The sequence below is a fragment of the Dipodomys spectabilis genome, unplaced genomic scaffold (assembly GCF_019054845.1).
Source record: "Dipodomys spectabilis isolate Male_0828 unplaced genomic scaffold, ASM1905484v1 ptg000024l, whole genome shotgun sequence".
Taxonomy (NCBI): domain Eukaryota; kingdom Metazoa; phylum Chordata; class Mammalia; order Rodentia; family Heteromyidae; genus Dipodomys; species Dipodomys spectabilis.
In genome coordinates this window covers 24,451,859-24,476,113 of record NW_024870701.1, presented here as the reverse complement: position 1 = coordinate 24,476,113, position 24,255 = coordinate 24,451,859, and the positions used below count along the sequence as shown (strand labels likewise).

General features: G+C 36.5%; 1 protein-coding gene across 4 annotated transcripts in view; it reads left to right on the top strand.

Annotated features, from left to right (window-relative positions):
- Positions 1 to 24,255, top strand: part of Pias2 (protein inhibitor of activated STAT 2) — a 70,990-nt gene that overhangs the window by 31,895 nt on the left and 14,840 nt on the right. For all 4 annotated transcript variants that reach the window (XM_042675015.1, XM_042675014.1, XM_042675016.1 and 1 more), the window contains 8 exons: positions 2,929 to 3,013; positions 9,718 to 9,768; positions 9,893 to 9,983; positions 14,621 to 14,755; positions 17,184 to 17,289; positions 17,888 to 17,961; positions 18,986 to 19,146; positions 24,013 to 24,146. In XM_042675015.1, coding sequence (XP_042530949.1) covers positions 2,929 to 3,013; positions 9,718 to 9,768; positions 9,893 to 9,983; positions 14,621 to 14,755; positions 17,184 to 17,289; positions 17,888 to 17,961; positions 18,986 to 19,146; positions 24,013 to 24,146 — 837 coding nt within the window. The remainder of the gene's footprint in view (positions 1 to 2,928; positions 3,014 to 9,717; positions 9,769 to 9,892; positions 9,984 to 14,620; positions 14,756 to 17,183; positions 17,290 to 17,887; positions 17,962 to 18,985; positions 19,147 to 24,012; positions 24,147 to 24,255) is intronic.

Below are 24,255 nucleotides of genomic sequence, written 5' to 3'. Positions count from 1 at the left end.
CACACACACACACACACACACACACACACACACACTAATTACAGCTATGAACGTGAATGTACAAATTATCTCTTTAACTTGCTGTTAAGTCTTCAATTTTTTTGGGGGGGTTGGTAGTAGGGCTTGAACTCTGGACCTAGGTGCTATCACTGTGCTCTTCAGCTCAAGGCGAGTGCTCTACCGCTTGAGCCACAGTGCCACTTCCGGTTTTCTAGTGGTTTTTATTGGAGAAAAGAGTCTCATGAACTTTCCTGCCCGGGCTGGCTTTGAACTTCTATCCTCAGATCTCAGCCTCCTGAGTAGCTAGGATTACAGGCGTGAGCCACTGGCACCAGGCTCAGTCTTCAATTTTTATTGAATTAATTTTAACTTAGACTGGAGTATTTTTTGAGATACAGTTTCTGGGTTTAGTGTTAATCTCTAGTGGTAATTAATATCTCTTTAGCTCTCTATTTTTCAGGGCTTAAAATCTGGATCTCTTGGCACTCTTTCACTGGGCTTTCTTTGCTCATGGCTGGTGTTCTGCTCTTTCAGCCATGCTTCCAGTCTGGCATTTACCAGTTAATTGGAGATGAGACTCACGGACTTTTACCATGTGGGCTACCTTTGAATCACATTTCCCCAGGTTTCAGCCTCCTGCGTACCTAGGATTATAGGTGTGAGCCACTAGCACTTGGCTTCAGTTTATTTTTTAACAAGTTAATTTTGTTTTCTATAACTGTGTGGTCTTATATTTGTACTAGCATATAGTGTACACTGTTCTCTTTCCACATCCTTGGGAACACTTATTTATTTTTTTTTACCTTTTGTGCTAGTCCTGGGGCTTGAACTCAGGGTCTGTGTGCTGTCCATGAGTTTTTTTGCTCAAGGCTGGAGATCTATTTCTTGAACAACACCTATACTTTCAGCTTCTTTGGTGGTGAGTTGGAAATCAGAGTCTGAGGGTCTTTCCTTCCCAGTCTGGCTTCATATCTCAATCTTCAGATCTCAACCTCTTGAGTAGGATTACAGATATGAGCCTGTAGTGCCAGGCATTTTTAAAAGTGTTTTTAATGATTGAGAGATTGAATATAGAGCCTTATTTATGCTATGTACATAGGCATGTAAGTATATCTTGAGACATACTATCCCATCTCATCCCTTTAGTTTGTTTTTACCCAAACTTGGGATCTTCCTGCTTGACATACTACTTACTGAGCAACTAGGATTACAGGCATGTGCATCCAGTGAATATGAAGTGGTAGGAAATTAATAGTTTTCATTTGCATTTCTTTAATGAGTAGTGACATTGACCTTTTTCATGCTGTGTGTGGGTATAAAAAATATATATACACATACATATATTTGAAAATTGTCTTTTCAGATCTTTTCCCAGTTCTTTCTTTTAACCTCACATAATTAGCTATACAAGGGGGAGTTTCATTGTGACATTTTCATATATGTATGTATACTGTGTATGGCTAATCTGTCCATCTTTACTACTCTCCCTGACTCTATTCAATGATTTTAGGAGAAGTTTTTTATTTTTGCTTTGACACCTCAAGTTAGAGAGATATGCATGTTAAGGTAAGAGGAATGTTTAGAATATGTTTCTCCATGAATGTGTGTACTCTGTTAGTGATGCCTTTTCCCCTTTCCTAATACAGTTTCAAGGGGTTCATTGTTCTGTTTTCCTACTTGCTGGCAATTTATTTTGACTATAATCCATCCCATTACACCTTTGTTAACCTAACCCTTTCTTGCTAGTACTATTACCTCCTTCAAAAGATCCTGTTATACCCTCCCCCCCACTGCCTAATGGATCAAAACTTTTGTTGAGGTTCTTTATGCTGTTTTCATAGGTAGTTGCAGTATATCTCAAAGTTACCCTCTTTTTTTTGTTCTTTCACTTTTCTTCCTAAGTAGTCCCTTAGACTCATGTCCTATGTTTATCATGCATGTGTAATTATATATAAAGCTATATATATGTATATGTTCGCGTTCATAAGTAAGTTTGTCTTTATGTCTGACTCACAAATGAGCAAAATCATACATATAATGTCTTATTTTTGAGTCTGGCTTATCTCATTCAATATATCCTTTGGTTCCACCCATTTTTCTAACAGATAGCATTTTATTTTTTTCATGGCTATGTAATGCTTCACTGTATGTGTATACTTTGTTATATATGTCAGGACATTACTATTCAGCAGTTATCTTTTTTGTTTGTTTTGGGTGCCAGGTACTAGCATTTGAACAGAAGGCCTCAAACTGGTCATATCTCCTGTCCCACATTTTTGCTGGTTTACTGGAGCCAGAGTCTCAAGGACTTTTCTGCCTGGGCTGGCTTTAAGTCTAAATCCTCGGTCTCAGCCTCCTGAGTAGCTAGAATTATAAGCATGAGCCTGCACACCAATGCCAAGCAAAGCATCTTGTTTATCTTAATGCTCTAGGAATATTGTAGTAATATACAACAATATTTTACCCTTTCTATTTACTTAGAAGTTATAAAATGTTACGTTTTCTTCTATGCTTTAAGTGACTGGAAGGCGCTCAGAACATGGCATAACAAAGCAGGTAGTTTTTGCATAGCATTCTTCCTGAGTAGGTTTCTGACCCTTTGACTTTTATTAGAAAGGGTTATAATTCAGTATGGAATATTATCTTAATCTTAACAAGTTTGTAATAATGTGACAGAACAGGGAAGCTAGTATTTTAGAGTAAAGAGTGATTAAATGCTTGGAATTAAGGGAACTCCTTTGCAGTGATTTTTACTTGTATTCAAAGAATACAAGTAGAATACAAGTAAATACAAGAATAATGCAGTTTATTACATACTTGAGTTTAGAATTTTTAGCATTTTCAGATTTGACAAATACCTGGTTGTTATAACTGCTTAGATCCTTGTATTTGTTACTGATATGTTACTGTTTTTTCTCCTTTTCCCAGTTCAAAGCAGCATTCAACGATTTCAGGAGAAGTTTTTTATTTTTGCTTTGACACCTCAACAAGTTAGAGAAATATGCATATCAAGGTAAGAGGAATGTTTAAAATATGTGTCTCTATGAATGTCTGTAGTCTTTTAGTGATGCCATGACAGTGCCACACACTGAGTGGCTTAAAAAGAAATTGATTTCTCACAATTCTAGAGAGTTCTGTCCAATATCATGGTATTGACAGGTTTTATTTTTCTTAGTCCTTTCCTTTTTGCTTTCATATTTTTTTGTGTGTCCTTATAATGTCCTCATATAGCTTTTTTCTTTGCCAGTATATCCTGCTGTCTTTTCCTGTTTTTATGAGCATTATTAGATCACTTTTTTTTTTTTTTTAGTTGGTCATGGGGCTTGAACTCTGGGCTTGGGTGCTATCCTTGTGCTCTTCAGCTCAAGGCGAGTGCTCTACCACTTGAGCCACAGCGCCACTTCCGGTTTTCTTGTTGTTTATTGGAGAAAAGAGTCTCATGGACTTTCCTGCCCGGGCTGGCTTTGAACCGAGATCCTCAGATCTCAGCCTCCTGAGTAGCTAGGATTACAGGCGTGAGCCACTGGCGCCCAGCTTAGATCTCTTTTAAGAACTCATTTAAGCCAGACACTGGTAGCTCATACCTAGGTACTCAGAAGGCTAAAATCTGAGGATCCTGGGTTGGAACTCAGCCCCACAGGAAAATCCATGAGACTCTTATTTCCAATAAACTATTCAGAAAAGGCTAGAAGTGGTGCTGTGGCTCAAGTGGTAGAGCACTAGCCTTGAACATGAGAGAGGCTCAGGTCAGGGACAGTGTGCAGGCCCTGAGTTCAAGCCCCAGGACCTCCAAAAACCCAAAGCTCATTTAACCTTAATTGCTTCTTGAAAGGTCTTGTATGCAAATATTGTCAAGGAGAATATCTGATAACAGCTCAAAGACAGGGTGGTCATCAGTGTTTATGATTTCAAAGTGAGACATTTTTGAATAAATATTTTTGAATAAAAGTGAATATTATTACTAGCTAAGAGCAAAACTTGAATAATTCAGGGCAAATTGAGCTGTTTAGTTACCTTGACCAAAACTTAGTAGAAATTTGAATTAAGAAAAGTGCTGTTAGCCTTAATAGTTTTGAAAATAGAAGGAACTTAGACACATTTGGAAAAGACAAATAAATGAAAAAATGGAAAAGGAAAAAAAATGTGTATTATGCATTATCCCAGTAAAAAATAGGGTCATCTAGCCAGGTGTTGTGGCTCATGTCTGTAATCCTAGCTACTCAGGAAGCTGAGAGCTGAGGATCATGGTTCAAAGCCAGCCTAGGCAGGAAAGGCTGTGAAACTTATCTCCAATAAACTGCTGTGGCTCAAATAGTAGAATGCTAGCCTTTAACTGAAGAACTAAGGGACAGCGCTCAGGCCCAGAGTTCAAGCCTCATGACTGATCAAAAAAAAAAGATCATCTGTAATGTTAATATCTGGATTTGTTTGTGTGTGAACATGTGTGCTTCTGAATAGTTTACTACTTAACAGTTGCCTTGAGAATATATGTGTGAGATGGGAGCTGGTGGCTCATGTTTGTAGTTTGTAATCCCAGCTCTATAGGAAACGAATGAGAGGATTGCAGTTTGAAGCAGTGCAGGCCAAAATTACCATGAAACCTCTTCTCAGCTCATAGCTGGGCATGGTGTGTGTCTATCATCTTAAGCCTGTGGAAAGCTGAGATTGAGAAGATTATGGTTCCTGGAGCCTGAGCAGAAGTTTGAAACTACATGTCAGCCAAAGAAGCTGGATGTGGCCATGCATGCCTGTCATCCAAGCTACAATTGGAAGCCTAAAATAAATGTATTGCAGTCCAAATGCCTAGGCTGCAAGTGACACCCCTCTCAAAAGTAGCCCAGGCAATAAAAAGGTAGTAGCATACCTGCCGAGCAAACATGAGGCTCTGATTTCATATGCGCACATACTTTGATTATATGCATAAATATATAAATATGAATGCATATTGTATAAAGATAGGTTGCTTCTTGATTGGGTAAGTAGGTGACTGAGAGCTGGTTCTGAGATTCTTCATTTTATATGCTTTGTATTGTTTTGAGGTTTGGGCTACAAATGTATTAGTAGTTAAGTAATAAATGACTAACTTTTTAATTATTTTAAAGTAAAAAATCATGTTCTACAGGTAAGTGGTAGCAATGATTGCACAGTATGAATATACTGAATGTTATAGACCATTAGCTCGTTGTAATAATGAATTTATTTTACATGTATTTAACCTAAATTTGTAGTCCTCCTTCCTTTAGAAAGAGCACACAAATACATATGTATAGTCCAAACCCCAGCCCAGCCCTTTTCACAGTCTTTTACCAGGTGGTTAACCAAAAAGTCTTTGTGTTCATCAAGGAGCTCGCACATTCTACCCCCTAGCTCCACCACCCCTGGCCTGGGTCATTTGAACTCATGCCACTGTGTCTGTGAATATTTTTCCTCAAGGCAAGTACTCTACTATTTTGAGCCCCATCCATGAGATTCATGGCCTTTCCTGCCCAGGCTGGCTTTGAACCATGATCCTCAGATCTCAGACTCCTGAGTAGCTAGGATTACATTACAGGCATGAAGCCACCGGCTTCTGGCAGATTGAGATTATTTTTGAGAAGAATATCTTCAATTAGATCCTCTTCTTGGTATGTCTTATCAGTTACTACATAATATTGAGAGACTTTATTTTTTGTGATACTAACTTTGATCATCAGGCTCATCTACTGTGTCTTAAATTTCTGCACTGCAAAGTTACTGACTTTCTTTGTTATCAGTGTATATCCTGAGGAGAATACTTTGAGATTGGGCACAGAAACTAATTCGTCAATCACTTATGAATCTTTCCTTTAGCAAAACATTCCTGTTGCAGTGGTGGTGGTTTTTTGTGGTCCTTATTTTATTTTTACATTTAAGGGACAGCTGTCCCTTCTCATTCATTTTTTCATTCATTCATTTATATATTTATTTAAGTATGCTGTGGGATATAACCTAGAATTATAAAAATTTATATTGTAGCTCAGTTGATTATTGTTTCATTATTAGTGGTTCTTTTAGATTGTCGCCTATGCCTTTTCCTTTGCTTCCCAAATATGTTTTAAAATACTTCTTTATTTTCTTCCCTCACAAGATGCTCAAGCTTGCTTGCTTGCTTGCTTTCTCTTTCTTTCTTTCTTTCTTTCTTTCTTTCTTTCTTTCTTTCTTTCTTTCTTTCTTTCTTTCTTTCTTTCTTTCTTCCTTCCTTCCTTCCTTCCTTCCTTCCTTTCTTTCTTTCTTTCTTTCTTCCGTCCTTTCTTTCTTCCTTTCTCTCCTTCTTTTTTTTTTGGTCAGTCGTGAGGCTTGAACTCTGGGCCTGGGCGCTGTCCCTCAGCTTTTCAGCTCAAGGCAAGTACTCTACCACTTGAGCCACAGCGCCACTTCTGAGTGGTTTATTGGAGATAGGAGTCTCATGAAGTTTCTTGCCCAGGCTGGCTTTGAACCACAATCCTCATATCACAGCCTCCTGAGTAGCTAGGATTACAGGCATGAGCCACTGGCACCTGGCCATCTTTGTTTAAAAAAAAAAAATTGGTCACTTCTCTATGGAGAGCTGGTTCCTCTTAAAATTATAACAGAGCTATTAAAGAAATAGAAGAAAGAAAAATAATCCATATAACTCTAGCTTACTACACATTCTAAATTTGAATTGTTGCTTCTTATGTCATTTTAGTTTGCCTATTTGCATGTTTCTCAGACTTGCCTGCCTATTAAAATCAGCTGAGAAATTTTTATAAATCCAATTCAGATGCTCAGGGTTTATTTTTCATATGAATAAAATGAAAATCTGGAGAATCAGACCCTCAAATCACTGGGTTTTAAGGCTCCTTGGGTATTTGTAGTATGCAGCAAATTTAGGAACTGTTATTATATTTTTAACCCCTCTCTTTTTCTTGTAGTAATAGTGAGATCTAGAGTAGAGCTTGAGTAAATTCAGACTTGGAGATGGGGAGATGTTTCTGTTTGTGAAGATTAATCCATGGGGTGAACACTTTTTAACTTTTTCATTACTTCTTTTTGGTACTATTACACTAGAAATTTTTGTCCTTCCCTCCCATTGATTGTTCTTACACATTTCCAGAAATCAGTCTATGATTCTCTTCCCGTGATTCTCTTCTTCCTGTTCCTTGACAGTATCATGAATATGCTTTTTTTTGTTGTTGTTGGAAGCAGAAAAATTATCAGGACTTCCCTCTGGAGACTGTTATCATTGATAGTAGTCTACTTTGATAATACACAAGTACATCAGACATAATACAGACTGGGCACCAGTGGCTTACAAATGTAGCTATTGAGGAGAATGAGACTTAAAGGATTTTGTTTTGAATCCAGCTTGGACAGAAAAGTCTACAAATGGCAGATTGCCAGTCTATGGTCATAGTTTAAGTAGTAGACTACAAGCCAGCTGTGAGCAAGAACACTAAGTTAGAGCTTAAGGCCCCAAGTTCAAGCACAAAACCACAGCTATGAAAACAAACAGCAGCATAGCACATCTAGAGTTAAATTTGCTTGTTTCTCAAACCTTCTTTGTTTTTTGTGTGTTTTCTCATTTATTCATTACCACATGTGCTGTGGTCTAGACAATATTCTATACATCAAAAATTCTCTTTAAGGAGATTTTTTGCTTGGCATATATCCTCCCATAGTCCCCTTTAGCAACATCTCATATCCTATCAGCTTGTTACCATCTGTTGGTTTTTCTTTTTTTTTTTTTAGGTCCGGTTGTGGGGCCTGAACTCTGGGCCTGGGCGCTGTCCCTCAGCTCTTCAGCTCAAGGCTAGCGCTCTACCACTTGAGCCACAGCACCACTTCCAGCTTTTTTCTTTTTGCTTATGTGGTGCTGAGGAATCGAACCCAGGGCCTCATGCATGCAAGGCAAGTGCTCTACCACTGAGCCACCTTCCCAGCCCTGTTGATTTTTATCACTTTGCAGATTGAAAATGTGACAATTCAACTCTTGACCATGATCTTTAGAGCAGTACAAATGGGATAGTAGTTTTTTCCTTTACCACCAAGGTCTGTATGCCACTGGGCAAGTGACTAAATCACATTGACTATTACTTATCCAGTATGTAAAATGGAATAAGAAGTTATCACCTCTAGGTTTGAACTGGAGGCATAGCTCAAGTGGTAAAGAGCCATCCTCAAGCAAGAGAGTCAAGCAAGAACAACAGGTCCTGAGGTAGAGCCCCAGTACTAACCCTTCCGACCTCTCCAAAAGGCTGTAGGCCAAACTGTCAGAGTACACAGGTATCTGAAGTGTGAAATATAATTCTACTTGTCCTACAAAGTATAAAATTATATAACTGGGAATGTGCATTAGTGGTAGAGTGCCTGCCTAGCATGCATGAAGCCCTGGGTTCCATTCCTTAGTACCACATAAATAAAAAAAGCCAGAAGTGGCACTGTGGCTCAAGTAGTAGAGTTCTAGCCTGGAGCAAAAGAAGCCCAGAGACTATACTCAGGTCCTGAGTTCAAGCCCCAGGACTGGCCAAAAATAAAAATAAAATAAAAAAATGTATATGTATGTTATGTGTGTGTGTGTGTATATATATATATATAGAGAGAGAGAGAGAGAAGTCGGGGCAGGGAGTGTGGTAACATAGAGCTCAAGTAGGTGACTTCTGTGCTTTACTGCTGTTCAAGGAACTTAAAGAATTGGAAACTGAGCAAGGCGAAGGCCAAATGTATTTCTTTAGTTTACTCAGGACTGGCCTACTCTCTAATGGTCTCTTTGATAAAGTACAAGATTTACAATAGCAGTTAAGGAATAGTACTTTCTAAACTGTAATGTTTATGCAGGTCATCTGAGGATCTTGCTAAAATAGATTCTGTCAGTTTTAGGATGAAGTTTGGAATTCTGCATTTCTAACAATCTTTAAAAAAACATTTCTGCTTTACTGTGCATTTCATTTTGTGTGGCAAGAGTTTTGAGAGTTGGGTATCAGAGATATTTTATGTGAGATTCTTGATTCTTATCTAGGAATTATAAGAAGTTCTGTATCTATAATTGGATATATAGTATGTAGTTGCCTGGTATTGGATAATTGTGACTCTAGGTGCTCACTGTATGTAAAAACAAACCAACAATAATATCTTAAAATGCTTATCAAATCACTTGATGAATTGCTTAGAATTCCATAGCCAACACAGAAGAAATAGTTGTACTGTCAAAGCATGTAAATTCACTTTATAGACCATGATGATGACAATTTGCCTCGTGAAGGTTAAAATGTATTTGTAACTAAGTATCACTATCCTCCAATACTGTGAAATTTGTAAAATTTATGTAATCCTTTAATCTCAATAAAAGAGTATTATAAACTAAAGACAATTCATTGCCAAGATGAAGAACTACTAAAAATACAGATTAATTTATCAGACTCCTTCAGGATCTAGGATGTTCCTTTTCATGTTAACCAAATTTGTTGCCTGTTTAAGTAAGTATTGCACCATCAAAGTTCCTATGCATTGAATCTTAGACATTGCCCTGAAGAATAATTAAAAGTAAATGGTGTTGTTGCTGCATTTTGATTAAAGCTTATGCTGTTGATAGGGTATTGTTTATCTTTTAAAGGTAAGAATATATGGGATGTGTGTGTACATGCACACGGGTGTCTGTGAACATGCACATTTTCTTCCTTGTATGAGTACTCCTGTGAAATCTTACAGTACTTTTGAATCTTGCTTTCTTTCTCATCACAGGGATTTTTTGCCAGGTGGCAGAAGAGACTATACAGTCCAAGTTCAGCTGAGGTAAGTTTGAAAAATTTTGTTTCTATAATTTTGCCCTTGTTAACTGTGTACATGTCCCTGAATTTGAAAACACAGAAGCATGTTTGAGTAAACTTAAGAAAGGTTTCTTTTTCTTTAAATACAGACTTTGCCTGGCTGAGACAAGTTGCCCTCAAGAAGATAACTATCCCAATAGTCTATGTATAAAAGTAAATGGAAAGCTGTTTCCTTTGCCTGTAAGTTGCTTTTTATTCATCACATGCTTATGTAAGCTTAGAATAAACACTGACAATGTCTAGAAACAGGACAACTCAGTACCAGTAAATAGTTCTAACATCCCAACTAAATATAGTTTTTTTCCCTGGAATAATCTATAGCTAATTTCAAGTCTAGAGAAGATGAGCTTAGAAAATCTTGCTTTAGAATTAAAGAGATGCTCTGAAAGACTCTTGGAATCTCATCAGACAGTTGAATGTAGCTCTTGAATATAGGACAGCATGTTGTGGTGGATGTCTGGTTTGCTAAGACTAGAGCTGAAATGACATTTTGGAAAACAGAAGCTGCTGAGAATGATTGGCCACAGAATTCTAAATTCCATGTTTGTTCCTTGATGATTTCAGTTAGGTGAATGCAATGATATTTTGATGGGTAACCTGAGATACTTGTGTGTGTGTGTGTGTGTGTGTGTGTGTGTGTGTGTAATGTGAATGAATAATAACCTTTTTCTTACGTAATATTTGAGTGTCAAATCTCTGACTTCTAGTCAAGTCTTAAATAGTGCTTAAGTTAGTGAATTTCTGACTGTTAGTTTGCACTGAAACATGCAATGTTTTATTAAATTGGTGCAGTTATATAGAAGCCCAACAAAGCCATAACAGTAATAAAATACCTATAGTCTGATCCATTTGTTAAGTACTACAAAGTGTAGGTATATTTGTTGTAACTGAAGTTCTCTGAGAACAAAAACCCTCCTGGTATATATCATGCTGCTATGTCAGCAAAATATATCATGGCAGCTGTTCCAGTGATATGAAAGCTGTTTAGCATATTCACTGAGCATGAGTCTTGGTCTGGAATGAGTGTATAACAATTTTACTATTAGCAGCTGAGCAAGTCAGACAGAATAGCCTGGACTCAATGGTATCTCAGAGCCTAATGCTTATAACTGAGTTAGATCTGACTTTTCTTATTTGTTAAAAAGTCTTATTCTTAGCTTATGGACTTTGAAACTTGAAATATGGTTGTCTCATGAATTTCATATTCGTGAATGTCTACAGATTTTTCAGGGCTTGAACACCACATCAGTGATGGGCTTTTCTTAAATATGCTCAAGACTGAAATCAATGTACAGTCCTCTGTAATACAAAAGGGAAAATTATACAGACTGAATAGATATTGTCAGGGAGGGTTGCTTACATGGTCCTGTATAAGTTCAAAAGTCAGGTGGGAACTTGGCCTCACACATTCTGGCTTCCAGCAATGGGATTACTAAAAGCTGTCTTTCATTTAGATGGATTGTACAAAAAAGTCCTACTTGGAGTTAAAGGATAACTGATGGTTGGTGAGATGTATGACGAAGGAAGCCTGACAGAATTATAGATTACAAAATGACTCTGTTTACTTTCAAATACATTTTCATATTTAATTTTCTTTTCCTTTAACCTTTGGCTGTGGCTGATTTCTTTTCTCACTATCCTTGAAGAACGAACTATAGATCCTTGTTGATATCTACATATTTACACTCTCTCTCTCTCTCTTTTTTTGTTTTTTTTGGGTGGTTGTGGGTCTTCAACTCTGGGCCTAGGCACTGTCCCTGAGTTCCTCAGCTCAAGGTGAGCACTTTACTTCTTGAGCCACAACACCACTCTGGTTTTCTGGTGGTTAATTGGAGATAAGGGTCTCACAGATTTTGCTGCCTGGGCTGGCTTTGAACCTCGATCCTCAGATCTCAGCCTCCTGAGTAGCTAGGATTACAAGTGTGAGCCACTGGCATCCTGCTACATATTTACTCTTAAAAGACCAACCCAGTATATCATTATGTGTCTTTGGCAGTAATAGACTGTGTCCAAAATGCATGAGGTTTTGCTTAACACTTTGCCATTTCTACAGAAAATACAGTAGATGTAAATGTATACACACTACTTACATCAAACTTCTAAATTGGACAACTCAGTGTCTTCATGGATGAGGTCTGCAACTCTGCTGTGGTAGCTATGAATTTGTAACTCTTCTAGTCCTTTTTAGCGAAAAAAATTAGATAGTTGGCCAGTTCCTCTGTGACATTGTTAAGCCAATAATAACAGCTGTACCAGCTAACCCTTGATAAATCATTAGGCTATTTGGGAACATAACAGTTAGTACATAAAGCATCCTTTGTCTGATGAGCCTGCCACACACCCTTTGGGCCAGGGGCAATTGAGAAGGAGAAGAAGAAATAGAGCATTGGGAGAAAGGCAACGACATACTTCAAAAAAGGAAGGCAATAGGGAAGACTTGCCTGATTGAGATAAAACCATCCTAGAGAAAATCAAACACTAGCCTTCAGTAAATATGGAACAACTGGTGTAAATTGACTTGAAACTGATGAACTTGTTAGATCACTTGTAGAAACACAATTACTATTTTTTAGGATGTGAACTATAGAGTATAAATGTAAAGCATGATTTTTAGGGATTATGAGTATGCTGCAGCTGCAGAGGAAGAAAGCTTCATTGAGTGAGTCTGTAGTAGGTGCATTGAATTCTAGCGCCTTGGGGATCTTGTTAAAATTCAAAGCACCACTAACAAGTCACAAAAAAGAATATAAATTGATATGTATTTCTTACCCATGATCTTGAGGAATAAGGTTGATATGATCATGACACTTCTCATGATAGCTCTAAACCTCTTTGAATTTGTGACTTTCCTTGTGTGTGTGACTGTATTAAAATATGTAGTCATTGAGGATCCACAGCAGTTGACTATTATATTGCATGTACAGAATAAATAGAATGGGAAATTGTATTATGTCTTGACCTGGACTTTTATTTATTTTTTGTCAGTCATGGGACTTAAACTCTGAGCTTGAGTGCTGTCCCTCTGCTCTTCAGCTCAAGGTGAGCGCTCTACTACTTGAGCCACAGTGCCACTTTAGGTTTTCTGGTGGCTTATTGAAGATAAGAGTCTCATAGACTTTGCTGCCCAGGCTGGCTTTGAACCATGATCCTCAGATCCTCAGGATTACAGGCATAAGCCACTGGTGCTTGACTCTGGACTTTTATTTTAAGGGTCAAACAATAGTGAAATCAGCCTATTTACTGCTTTGAGATGGTAAGTTCTATAAAACACTTGGGTTCTCTTAATGCAGGGAAGACAGTAAGTATCTCAGAGAAGAGGTTACAAGGTAACAGACAAGCGGTCCTCAGTCATTCCTCCATCTTTAATGATTGTTTTTGTACAGATTGAAAGCCATGAGTAAAATGCCATATGTTTAGGAAGAAGGGAAAAAGCTCTTTACTTAGCTGAGTAGTTGGGTTATTTTTATGTTTTAATGATCAGCATTTCTGTTAAACCTGTGGAGCTATAAAGTTGGGTAGGGAACAAAAAGATGAGCCAGGTGCTCCTGGCTCATGCCTGTAATCCTAGCTCCTTAAGATACTGAGATCTGAGGATCAGGGTTCGAAGCCAGCCTGCACAGGAAAGTCCCTGAGACTCTTATCTCCAGAAAAGCCTTAAGTGTCACTGTGGCTCAAGTGGTAGAGGGCTAGACTTGAGCAAAAGAAGCTCAGGGACAGCACCCATACCCAGATGTAGTTCAAGCCCCTGGACTGGCAAAAAAAAAAAAAGGAAGAGGAGGAGGAGGAGGAAAGAAAAGAAAAAGAAATATGATGGTTTCTTTTTAATACATAGATGTTACCAAACTGAGAAAGCTTAAATTTTCTAAAATAATATTTGGGTTTGAAAACTAGTCTGAAATGTTTTGTGCCTATTTTTGAGAATTGGGTTTACTGTGACCAAAAATAAGTGTTTTTTTCTTTAAAACAAAATCAGACTAATGAGTTTTTTATTAACCAGACTCAAAAGACTTTAATCATCACTTTGATATTCACTTAGACACTCTTTTTTTTTATTTTAATTCCAAAGTTTTCACTTTCCCATCCTAGTTTGGTTTTGACTGGGGCCTCCTAAAATGAGTCATTTCAAAGAGTTGCCACTTTATTTGGAAAGCTTAGTTTCCTATAGAAAGGAAGAAGATTCATAGGTAATATGGCAGGATATCAGTATCTTTATGATGATGGAATGTGGATTTTTGTTGTTGTTGGTCATGGTGCTTAAACTTGGGGCTTTAAGGGTGCTGTCCCGGAGCTTTTGTGCTCAAGGATAGTGCTCCACTTCCAATTTTCTGGACGTTAATTGGAGATGAGTCTCTTGGACTTCCCTGCCTGAGCTTGGCTTTGAACCATGATTCTCAGATCTCATTCACCCGCATGAGCCACCAGCACCCAGCCAGAATGTAGAGTTTTATTTTTCTATTTTATTAGACTAGTTTTCAGGATAAAATAGAAATGTCCTAGTGGCCAGATACTAGTGGCTCATGCCTGTACTCCTAACTACTCAGGAGACTGAGATATCAGGATTGTGGTTTGAAGACACCCCAGACAGGAAAGTGTGTTATCTCCAATTAACCACCAGAAAACCAGAAGTGGAGCTGTGGTTCAATGTGGTAGAGCACTGTCCTTGAGCGAAAAAGCTCAGGGACAGCATCTAGGCCCTGAGTTCAAGCCCCATGTCTAATAAAAACAACAACAACAAAAATGACTTAGTAGAACCAAAATTAGGCTATTTGTATTTCAGAAAATATTTAATCACCTACAATTTTTTTAAATTGTTATAGGGCTATGCACCTCCACCTAAAAATGGGATTGAACAGAAGCGCCCTGGACGCCCTTTGAATATTACTTCTTTAGTTAGATTGTCTTCAGCTGTGCCAAATCAGATTTCTATTTCTTGGGCATCTGAAATTGGAAAGGTAAGACTTCTCTCCCCTAGGTAGTGAGAGTGACTCCACTTAGGATGCTAGCTCCATGTCTTACAGTTTTCTTGTTGTTAATTTCTGAAAAGCAGTAGCTTTCAATTGAGGGGTGGTATTTGGAAATTCTTAAGGAAGATCATGGTCTGACATCATCAGCCCAGACAAATAGCTATCTGAAAACTAATTAAAAAGCAGAAGAGAACTGGGGGAAGTTTGGTGGGGCTATGACTTAAAAAAAAAAAAATTAAACACTCTGACTCAGGTTTAGTCTTGTCTCTTCATTTTGCATTAAAGTAAATGGAAATGTGTATTTTTTTTATTCCTTAAAGTAATGGTTGTGTGTGTACATGGTATGTTAATAAACCAAAAGCTTTGAGTAAGTATGAAGAATAAAAAAAAATTTCATGTCTTTGTGTGGGACATTGTTCAGTGTACTTACATTCTGAATAGAAATAATTTCTTTCCAGCTTGGAATCAATAACTAATAGTTAAGGTAACACATAGCCATTTCGTTAAAAATAATTGCATAGAGTCAGGCATCGAAACACTTGTTTATAATCCTAGCTTTTCAAGAGGCAAAGAAAGGAAGATTGAGACTTTTAAGTAACCCTGCCAAACCTATCAAAATTGCATGAGACCTTATCTGGAAAGGAACCTAAACTGAAAAGGGCTGGAGGCATAGTTCAACTGGGCTTGCCTCGGAAGTACAAGATCCTGAGTTCAATATCAAAATTGAAAAAAACGTTTTTTAAAGAATTGCTTTTTATACACCTTTAGGTTGATGAATATAGCTTTCTGCTCATAATACAATTGGTTAACGCATCTGTCATCCTAGCCATTCAAGAAATGTAAATAGGAGGGTTGTAGTTCAGGCTGGCCTAGCCAAAATGTAAGAGACCCTGTTGAAGGGAACAAAATCCTCCAGAAGGCCTGAAGGGGTAGCTCATGTGGTAGAGGGCATGCCTAGCAAGTGCGAGGGCCTGAATTCAAACTTTAGACCAAGAATCTTACTATTTTATGGATGGAGAAATAGAGGCATATGTTTAAAGAATGTTTGTTTTTACCTATTGAGATGATTACAGAGTTGGAAATAACTTGCAATTTTTTTGTGTAGTATTGGAGTTTGAACTCAGGGCCTCAGAGTTGGTTAGGCATGCATTCTGCTACTTGAGCCATACCTCCAGCACCTTTTTGAGTTGGTTATTTTCAAGATAGGGTCTCAGTTTATGGCTATCCTGGACTGTGATCTTCTTACTAGTACTTCCTGTATCATTGGAAATAATAGACATATGCCACTCTACCCAGTCATTGGGTAAGATGGAGTTTCTTAGACATTTTTTGCCTAAGCTGGCCTTCAGCATTAATCACTCCATCTCTGCCTCCCAAGTAGCTAGGATTGCAGGCTTAAGCTAGTATACCCATCTTAATTTACAAATATTTGAATAAATTATTATACACATTGAAGATTGGGCCATTGTGCCACATATTTACTATTAGTTCTTTTTCATAAAGCAATTAATGGACTTAAAATTTGTACAATGTATTAAGTATTCAGTTATTTCAAACAACATTTAAAAGTAAAATACTTGGTTTGACAACTATTAAAGTATATCATTATTGTGAATCTTTTAAATAAAATAGATGAATAAAATCTGTTGAATTAAAAAATATTTGTAGTAAAATGGGAATACAGGATATTTCAGTGTAAATTATATTTCATCTCATAATAGCTAACAAAGGCTCCTTTGTGTCAGATCTGTTAGGTATGGAACTGGATGCTATTATTTTCTGGCCTTGACTTTTGGGTTTTATTTCTTCAGGTATAGTACATACTATAGCAGCTGCCCTCTTCTGGTAAAATGACTACTGAGGAAGTAGAATTAATTTGTCATAGCTTTCCTCAGAAGAAAGTGATACTGTCTTTATTTGAATGATTTTCTACATGCATGTAACATGTAGTCTCTTCTTCAGAATTAGAACTTTTGAATTCTGGGCTTGGAACATTTAGTCAGACTACTGGCATTTTAACTATTTCAGCAATGAAACCCTCTTGTAAATAAAAATATGAGAGTATTTTTACAGAAGTAGATCAAAGCAGGATTCTGGTTGGAAGTGAATATGGGAGAGTACATTCTCAGGATGACTCCTATTATTAGCATCATTTACAAACCACCATGGAAGCTATTTATCAAACTACTAGATACTGTAAAAATAAATGCTTGAGAAAGTCTTATATTACTATGGAGTCATTTCCCTGAAAAGACCTTCTTGATTTTGTCACCATCTCATTGGTCTTTCTGCAGATTTTATTTTGAACGTTATTTTCAGAAACCAATTTCTTAGGTAAATGGATTTTTATATAGGGCAGTATCTTGTCTAATGGAGAGATTTTTTTGTTTTGTTTTGTGTTTTGGATTTTTTTCAGAATTACTCCATGTCTGTGTATCTTGTACGGCAGCTCACATCAGCCATGTTACTACAGAGATTAAAAATGAAAGGTATTAGGAATCCTGACCATTCCAGAGCACTAAGTAAGTAATGTTTGTAATAGGGAACATATGAGATGCTATGTTCGGAAGGAGACCAAATTCTCATATACATATTAATTTGTGGTATTTATTGCATTTCTGTTATATTAACTTACCTTGTATGCAGAGTAACTTGTACATATTGTCTGCTGAAAGAAATCACACACATTGCCATGTACACATTGTTTTAGTCAAAATTTAAAAATTATTGGAAATAACTAGTAAGCTAATAAAAATAGTAATGAGCATTTGCTAGAAAAGAATTGAAGTTCAGGGTATTGCCATCATGTTCCTCTCCTAATTATTACTTTGTTCTGAAGTGTTAAAAGCAACTTTGGTTTTGTAGCTCTTCTTGATGAGCAATCTTGCTTTTAGAGAGAAATACTAAAAATTCAATTAAGTATGTGATCTGTAGTTTGCAGAATCCTAATTTCAAATATGGAGAATATTGTCTTGTTTAGTACATAAGTATTCAACATTTTGTGTTTCTAGCCCTTTTTGAAGAAAAGTAGGAAATTTTGAAATAAGATGTATTTCTGTAGTTCTGCTCATATGTCACCATTAATATTTAAAGTTGTTACTATTTTGTCTCTCTTAAAAGTTAAAGAAAAACTTACTGCAGATCCTGATAGTGAAATTGCTACTACTAGTCTTCGGGTATCCTTGATGTGTCCTGTAAGTAAAGTGACAAAACATTCTGGTCAGTTTTAGTTTTTTTACAAAGTACTAGTTTTCAATAAAAGTAAGGGTAGGATGAATGATATATTTCAATAGAATTCCAAACTCAAGTTTTTGTTTTGTTTTTTCCATTTAGGAATCTGTGAGTAAGCTTTATAGTTCATTGTATTTTTCAGAGAATGACAGAATGATAACCCAAAAGACTATTATATCAAGTGCCAATATATATGTTGATTGAGAATAATCTTACAGTAATTACATAACTAATCCATAGCGAATATACATTGTTGGCTTCTTTGACAAGAATATATATTGTATTGAAAAACACCAGTAATTTTGCTAGGGCCTGAATGCTAATTTGTAGTTTTGCCTTAATAAGTTAAGGTGTGTGGAATATCTTTTTAAATCATGTAGTTAGCTACTCTGAGATCCTTCCATGTGCTTGACACTGAGCTAATTATGGGAGAAACTACTGAGAACTTACTATGAACTCTATGAGAAAAGTTATGGAATCAGGAATTATGTAGTTTGGGGAGCATTTGATTACTACCGAGGTAATAAACAGCCTTGTTTTCATTATGTGTAATCTACCTCTGACTTACAGTTTACATATCTCAAAAAACTGAGATTTGAAAAATAGAGTAGTCAAAATGAATTTTTAAAAATCTTGCTGTGGGGGCAGGGAAGGTGGCTCAGTGGTAGAGCGCTTGCCTTGCATGCCTGAAGCCCTGGGTTCGATTCCTCAGCACCACATAAGCAAAAAGAAAAAAGCCGGAAGTGGTGCTGTGGCTCAAGAGGTAGAGCGCTAGCCTTGAGCTGAAATGCTGAGGGACAGTGCCCAGGCCCAGAGTTCAGGCCCCACGACTGGACCCAAAAAAAAAAATCTTGATGGGAATAAGTCTCGGTTTTCTTCTGTATTCTGATCATCTGTATGGTTTCTTCAGAAGTTAGGAGCATTTCTGGATCCTGTGAGGCTTTCTTTGTTTAAACCAGTTTCTGTATTGTATTCCCTGTCCTGTAGTTAGGAAAAATGAGGCTGACAATCCCATGCCGTGCAGTGACTTGTACACATCTGCAGTGTTTTGATGCTGCCCTTTACCTACAAATGAATGAGAAGAAGCCTACCTGGATTTGTCCTGTGTGTGACAAAAAAGCTGCCTACGAAAGTCTGATATTAGATGGGTAAGTGCACCCTCTACTCTTTTTCTAGTACTGAGAATCTAACCCAGGACCTTATAAATGTTATACCCATAGCCTAGTTAGTGTAACAATTAACAGTTACTAGCTCTGTGTTCATTAAATCCTAATGTAAATTTTACTCTAGGGTAAAGTCCACGTTTATACATTTTCTGTTTTATAATTATGTCTTACTTTCAAACAATGGTTAGTGGCTCTTTTGTCTTTATACAAGTTCAGTGTTCCTTTTGTGTAATGCTTAGAACCATGTTGTTTAGAGTTTGGAGTTTTTCAGATTTTGCTATACTTAAGTTGTATATCCCTAATCTGAAAATTCTTAACCTAAAATGTTCTGCTACTTGTTAGTGCTTAAAAGTGTTTCGGATTTTCATATTATGATGCTCACCCTATAATATGAATTGTATTGGGGCAAGTGGGTATATAGTTTCCTTTTAATTTTATTTTCTAAGTCATATAAAAGTCCATATGGTAAAGTGATGCTTAGTGATATCATTTTGTCTACCTAGACCTTCTTGTAATAGCAGTTAAGGTCTTCGAAAAAAACAAAACCAAAAGAAGGTAATAGGATAGTTATAGTCACATTATACCAGTAAATTTTAATCTATAATTTCATGTTCAGGTTATCCTTATATTACTTACATTAAAATTTTGAACATTCTGCTGGGTGCCGGTGGCTCATGCCTGTAATCCTAGCTACTCAGGAGGCTGAGATCTGAGGATCGTGGTTCCAAGCCAGCCCACACAGGAAAAGCCTGTGAGACTCAGCAATGATAATAAACTACTCAAAAAACTAGGAGTGGTGCTGTGGCTCAAGTGGTAGAGTGCTAGCTTTGAGCTGAAGAGCTCAGGGACAGCACCCAGGCCCAGAGTTCAAGGTCCATGACCAAAGGAAAAAAATGTTCTTTGAACATTATATAATTTTCAGTTTTTTAATTTTTAAGATGACACTTTAAAGATTGTATGTCATCCATATACCACTGTTAAGATTTAGAAAGTAAAATTCATGAAACGAATCAATCCTATCCTGTGATGTTTACTTTGTTATTAACATATTAAAAGGATTCAAGTCATTTTAATTTGTATATACATACAATTTTCACTAAATATATACAGTAAAAAGCAGTGTAGGTCTTTAAGGATACATAGCAGTTTTTACTTTTTATTTCAATATTTATACAGTGGTTTCGATTTAACATGTCCATTTATTGTGTATAATACATCTTACTCATGTCATGCCTTCCATCAGCTGTTACTTGCCTTCCGCCATCTGTCACAACTGTCTCTTCAAGGTTTGATTGGGTACAAGTTGGGCAGGTTGATATGTGCTTCTCCTTCCAGCTCTCCTTCCAGCTCCTACCAGGAAGTGTAAATAGGAGAGTCAAGGCCCAGGGTGACCCAAACATAAATGAGAGACCACATCTGAAAGAGAATGAATACAAAAAGGGCTGAGACAGGCTTAAGTACTGTTTGGCAAACTCAAGGCCCTGAGTTCAAACCCCATCTTCCTCCAAAAGAAAGGTTTTTGAAGAATAATGTACTGTGGAAAGAACAAACAGGACAATAATGAGTAAATGGAACTTTGACTTTTCTAAACTTTCGCTATGTTATTTTTGTCATTTTTTAAGCTTATTTTGAGGTAATTTTAAACTTATAAAAGTTGCAACAATATCACAAAGCTTTTCCAGTATAACTTTGACCCTGATGCATTAGTTGTTAATCATCTGCCACAATTTTTACTCACATTCTCTCAAAATATATGGAATATCTATTTTTCTACTATTGGTAGAATTCTTTTGAACGATCAGGAAATTGCATGTCTCATATCCCTTTGCCTTCCATATTTCAGGGTAGACATCCCATACTCTATTACTTCTTCTCAAATTGTCTTATGATAGTAACATTTTGAAGGTATAATTGTGTGTGTGTATGTGGAGTTCTCCTTAAGATAAATGGTTAGAAATGCCAGTACAAAGAAAATATATGTCCTTCAGATTTCTCTATTGTTATGATGCCACCTGGGTATTAGCAGTTTTGCTGTGCTTATAAATCATTTCATTCTACTACTGGCAACATGTATATTACCTACTTCTCAAGTCTGTTCACTGGATTTACTTGTAAAATCTTATCTTCTCTATGTCGATTTTCTAATTGGGAAATTTAACACATTGGTCTGATCTATTCCTCCTTCCTTCTCTTTCGGGATAGGATAATAGTCTCAGAGACAAGACTAGCCTTGAACTCACTATGTAGTTTAGGCTAACTTCAGACTCTTGGTCCTCCTGTCTCTGCCTCCTTAGTGCTGAGATCAGAGACAGGTGCCACCACATCCACCTCAGGATTGTAATTTCTACTTTTTATGTTTTCAGAATTGGAGGTTTGGTTAGGTTTGGTTTTGAGGTGGTCTCAAATATAGATCAGGCTGACCTGGAACTCATGATTCTCCTGCCTCTACCCTCCATTGCTTGTATTAATGATGTGTGCCACAGTGCCAGGCTTAGGTAGTTCTTTATTTCGTATATTGATCATTATAGTATCTTTTATGGTTTATATTTTGCTGTTTCTTTTTTTCCTACTTTTTCATAAGTGGTTATTATATATTGGAGTTATTAATTTCTCTGTTGTTAATTTCTCTGGTATATTAAATGTTTTCCCAATTTGTTTGACTTTTAATTATATTTATTGTGACTTTTTTTTTCTGGAATATTTACATTTTGATTTTATTATCCCTGTCTCATCTTTCTGTCTTTTCTGTCTGTTTCTAGAGTCTTTATATAAACATTCACTTATTTTTCATCAGGTATATGAATTTTATGGCATTTTTTAGTTATGCAGTTTGTTTTGTCATATATTCCTTCAAGAATATACACCACAGGTGGGAAGGGATAGGAAGGGGAAACAAAGGAGGAGGCAACAATGCTTGATAAAAAATGTACTCATTATCTTGCCCATGTAATTGTAACCCCTCTGTACGGTATTTTCACACACACAAAAAAAGAATATACATCACACAGTACTTATTAATGCCTGTTCTGTGTCAGGTACTGGTCCTTAAATGGTAGGATATAATAAAAAAATTGGTATATTAAGTTATTAAATGTTATGAAGGCAAAGAACAGCAAAGACTATATGAGGACAGTTGGGGATAGGGAAGAAATGTTAGGATATGGACTAGGTAAACCCCTTTTAGTATAAGTCCCTTCTATCCCCTTCTTCACCCACCACCCAGATTGCTTAGTGTGAATATTGTCTAATGGATAAGCTCTTCCTTGTGATAGTGTCTGTTGGAGGTCTTTTGCTTTTCTAAACAAATGTGCAGAATTAGATTTTTATTTGAATTGCCTTGACTGTAGATAAAATTGGGGTAACAAAACAGTATTGACTCTTGGGATATATCTATTTCTTAGTAATGTTTTATAGTTTTTAATATATCTTATCTTTCTTTTGTAACATTTGTTTCTGCATATTTCCTATTATTGATGTATTAGTTTTTCAAGAAAATAATTTTGTTTTTTGGTCAGTCATGGGGTTTGAACTCTGGGCCTGAATGCTGTCCCTCAGCCCTTTAGCTCAAGGTGAGTGCTCTACCACTTGAGCTACAGCACTACTTCGGGTTTTCTGGTGGTTTATTGGAGATAAGAGTTTCACGGAACCAGGCTGGCTTTGAACCTCAATCCTCAGATCAGTCTCCTGAGTAGCTTGGATTACATGTATGAGCCACTGGCTCCTGGCTCAAGACATTTTTAATTGTTGCTCATATGTAGAAATGCAGCTGATTTCCGTACATTGCTCTTACATCTTGAAACTCCTAAACTCAGCAGTTCTAGCAGCTTTATTGCAGATCACTAGGATTTTCTATAAAAGACAATAATGTTGTTTTTGAATACAATTTTATTTCTTTCAAATCTTTGAAAGATTCCTTTGTCCTTTCTTTAGTTAATTGCCAGTTAATGTGATTATGTTGATTGACTTTGGAATATTAAACTAGCTTTACATAAACTCCACTTGATATCCAATTTGGTTTTACTAAGTTCATGATTAAGTATTTTTCTTTTAATGCATTTGGAATTATCAGTATAATATTGGTGTCATACAGAGTTTTTAATGACAAATCCAGTGTCTTTAGCAGGCATAAGACTGTACAATTTTTTTTTCTTGAGTGAACTTAAGTAGCTATCTAGAAGTTTGTCTATTAACTATCTAGAAGTTTTATAATTTGCTGTTCACACATTTCATTGTACTTTCAGTTTAGTTTTGTTCAAAATACTAGGTTTTATTTTCCTTTTCATTTTGTATCTTTTGTTTCCAAATATTGGGATTTTCTAGATATTCTTCTGAAACTGGCTTAAATTTTAGTTTTATTTTGTTCATAGAAAATACCTTGTATTACTTTAAATTTATTGTAACCTCTTTGTCTGCATTGTTTCTTCCCCTCAGCCCTCTGCTCTTTATTTGTGATGTTAAAGCTAATAAATATATTGTGTAATAACCTTGTCTTGCTCTTTGTTTTATGTGCCATGTTGGAGTTCTTATCTGCCAGTCCTAGCTAAGAGGCTTCAGGTGTCTATTTCTGTTTTAGTCACTGACATTGTGCCTTTTGTAGGCCTAAAACCTGTCTGGGGACTTAGCTGAGTTGTAGAGCGCTTACTAGCAAGCACAAAACCCTGAATCCTCGCACACACAAATTCTAGGCTCTTAGGAGGAAGAAGGTATAATTTGTTTTTATAAAGTATGAAATCTTGAAATTTATGAAAAAAGGTCAATATTGCTTTTTCCTGATGTATACTAACTATGTTATTATTTATCTTTTAATAAATCAAGTGATGACGTTTTTATTTCTTAATTGGTTTACAGGCTTTTTATGGAAATTCTCAGTGATTGTTCAGATGTGGATGAGATCAAATTCCAAGAAGACGGCTCTTGGTGTCCAATGAGACCTAAGAAAGAAGCTATGAAAGTATCTAGCCCACCATGTACAAAAATAGAAAGTATGTGTAGAATGGCAATAGAGAATATAATCAGTGAGACTAATGCAACACTGTCATTTATTGAACTGCTTTTGGAGTTGATTTGCTCACTTTATATTTTTGTCACCTG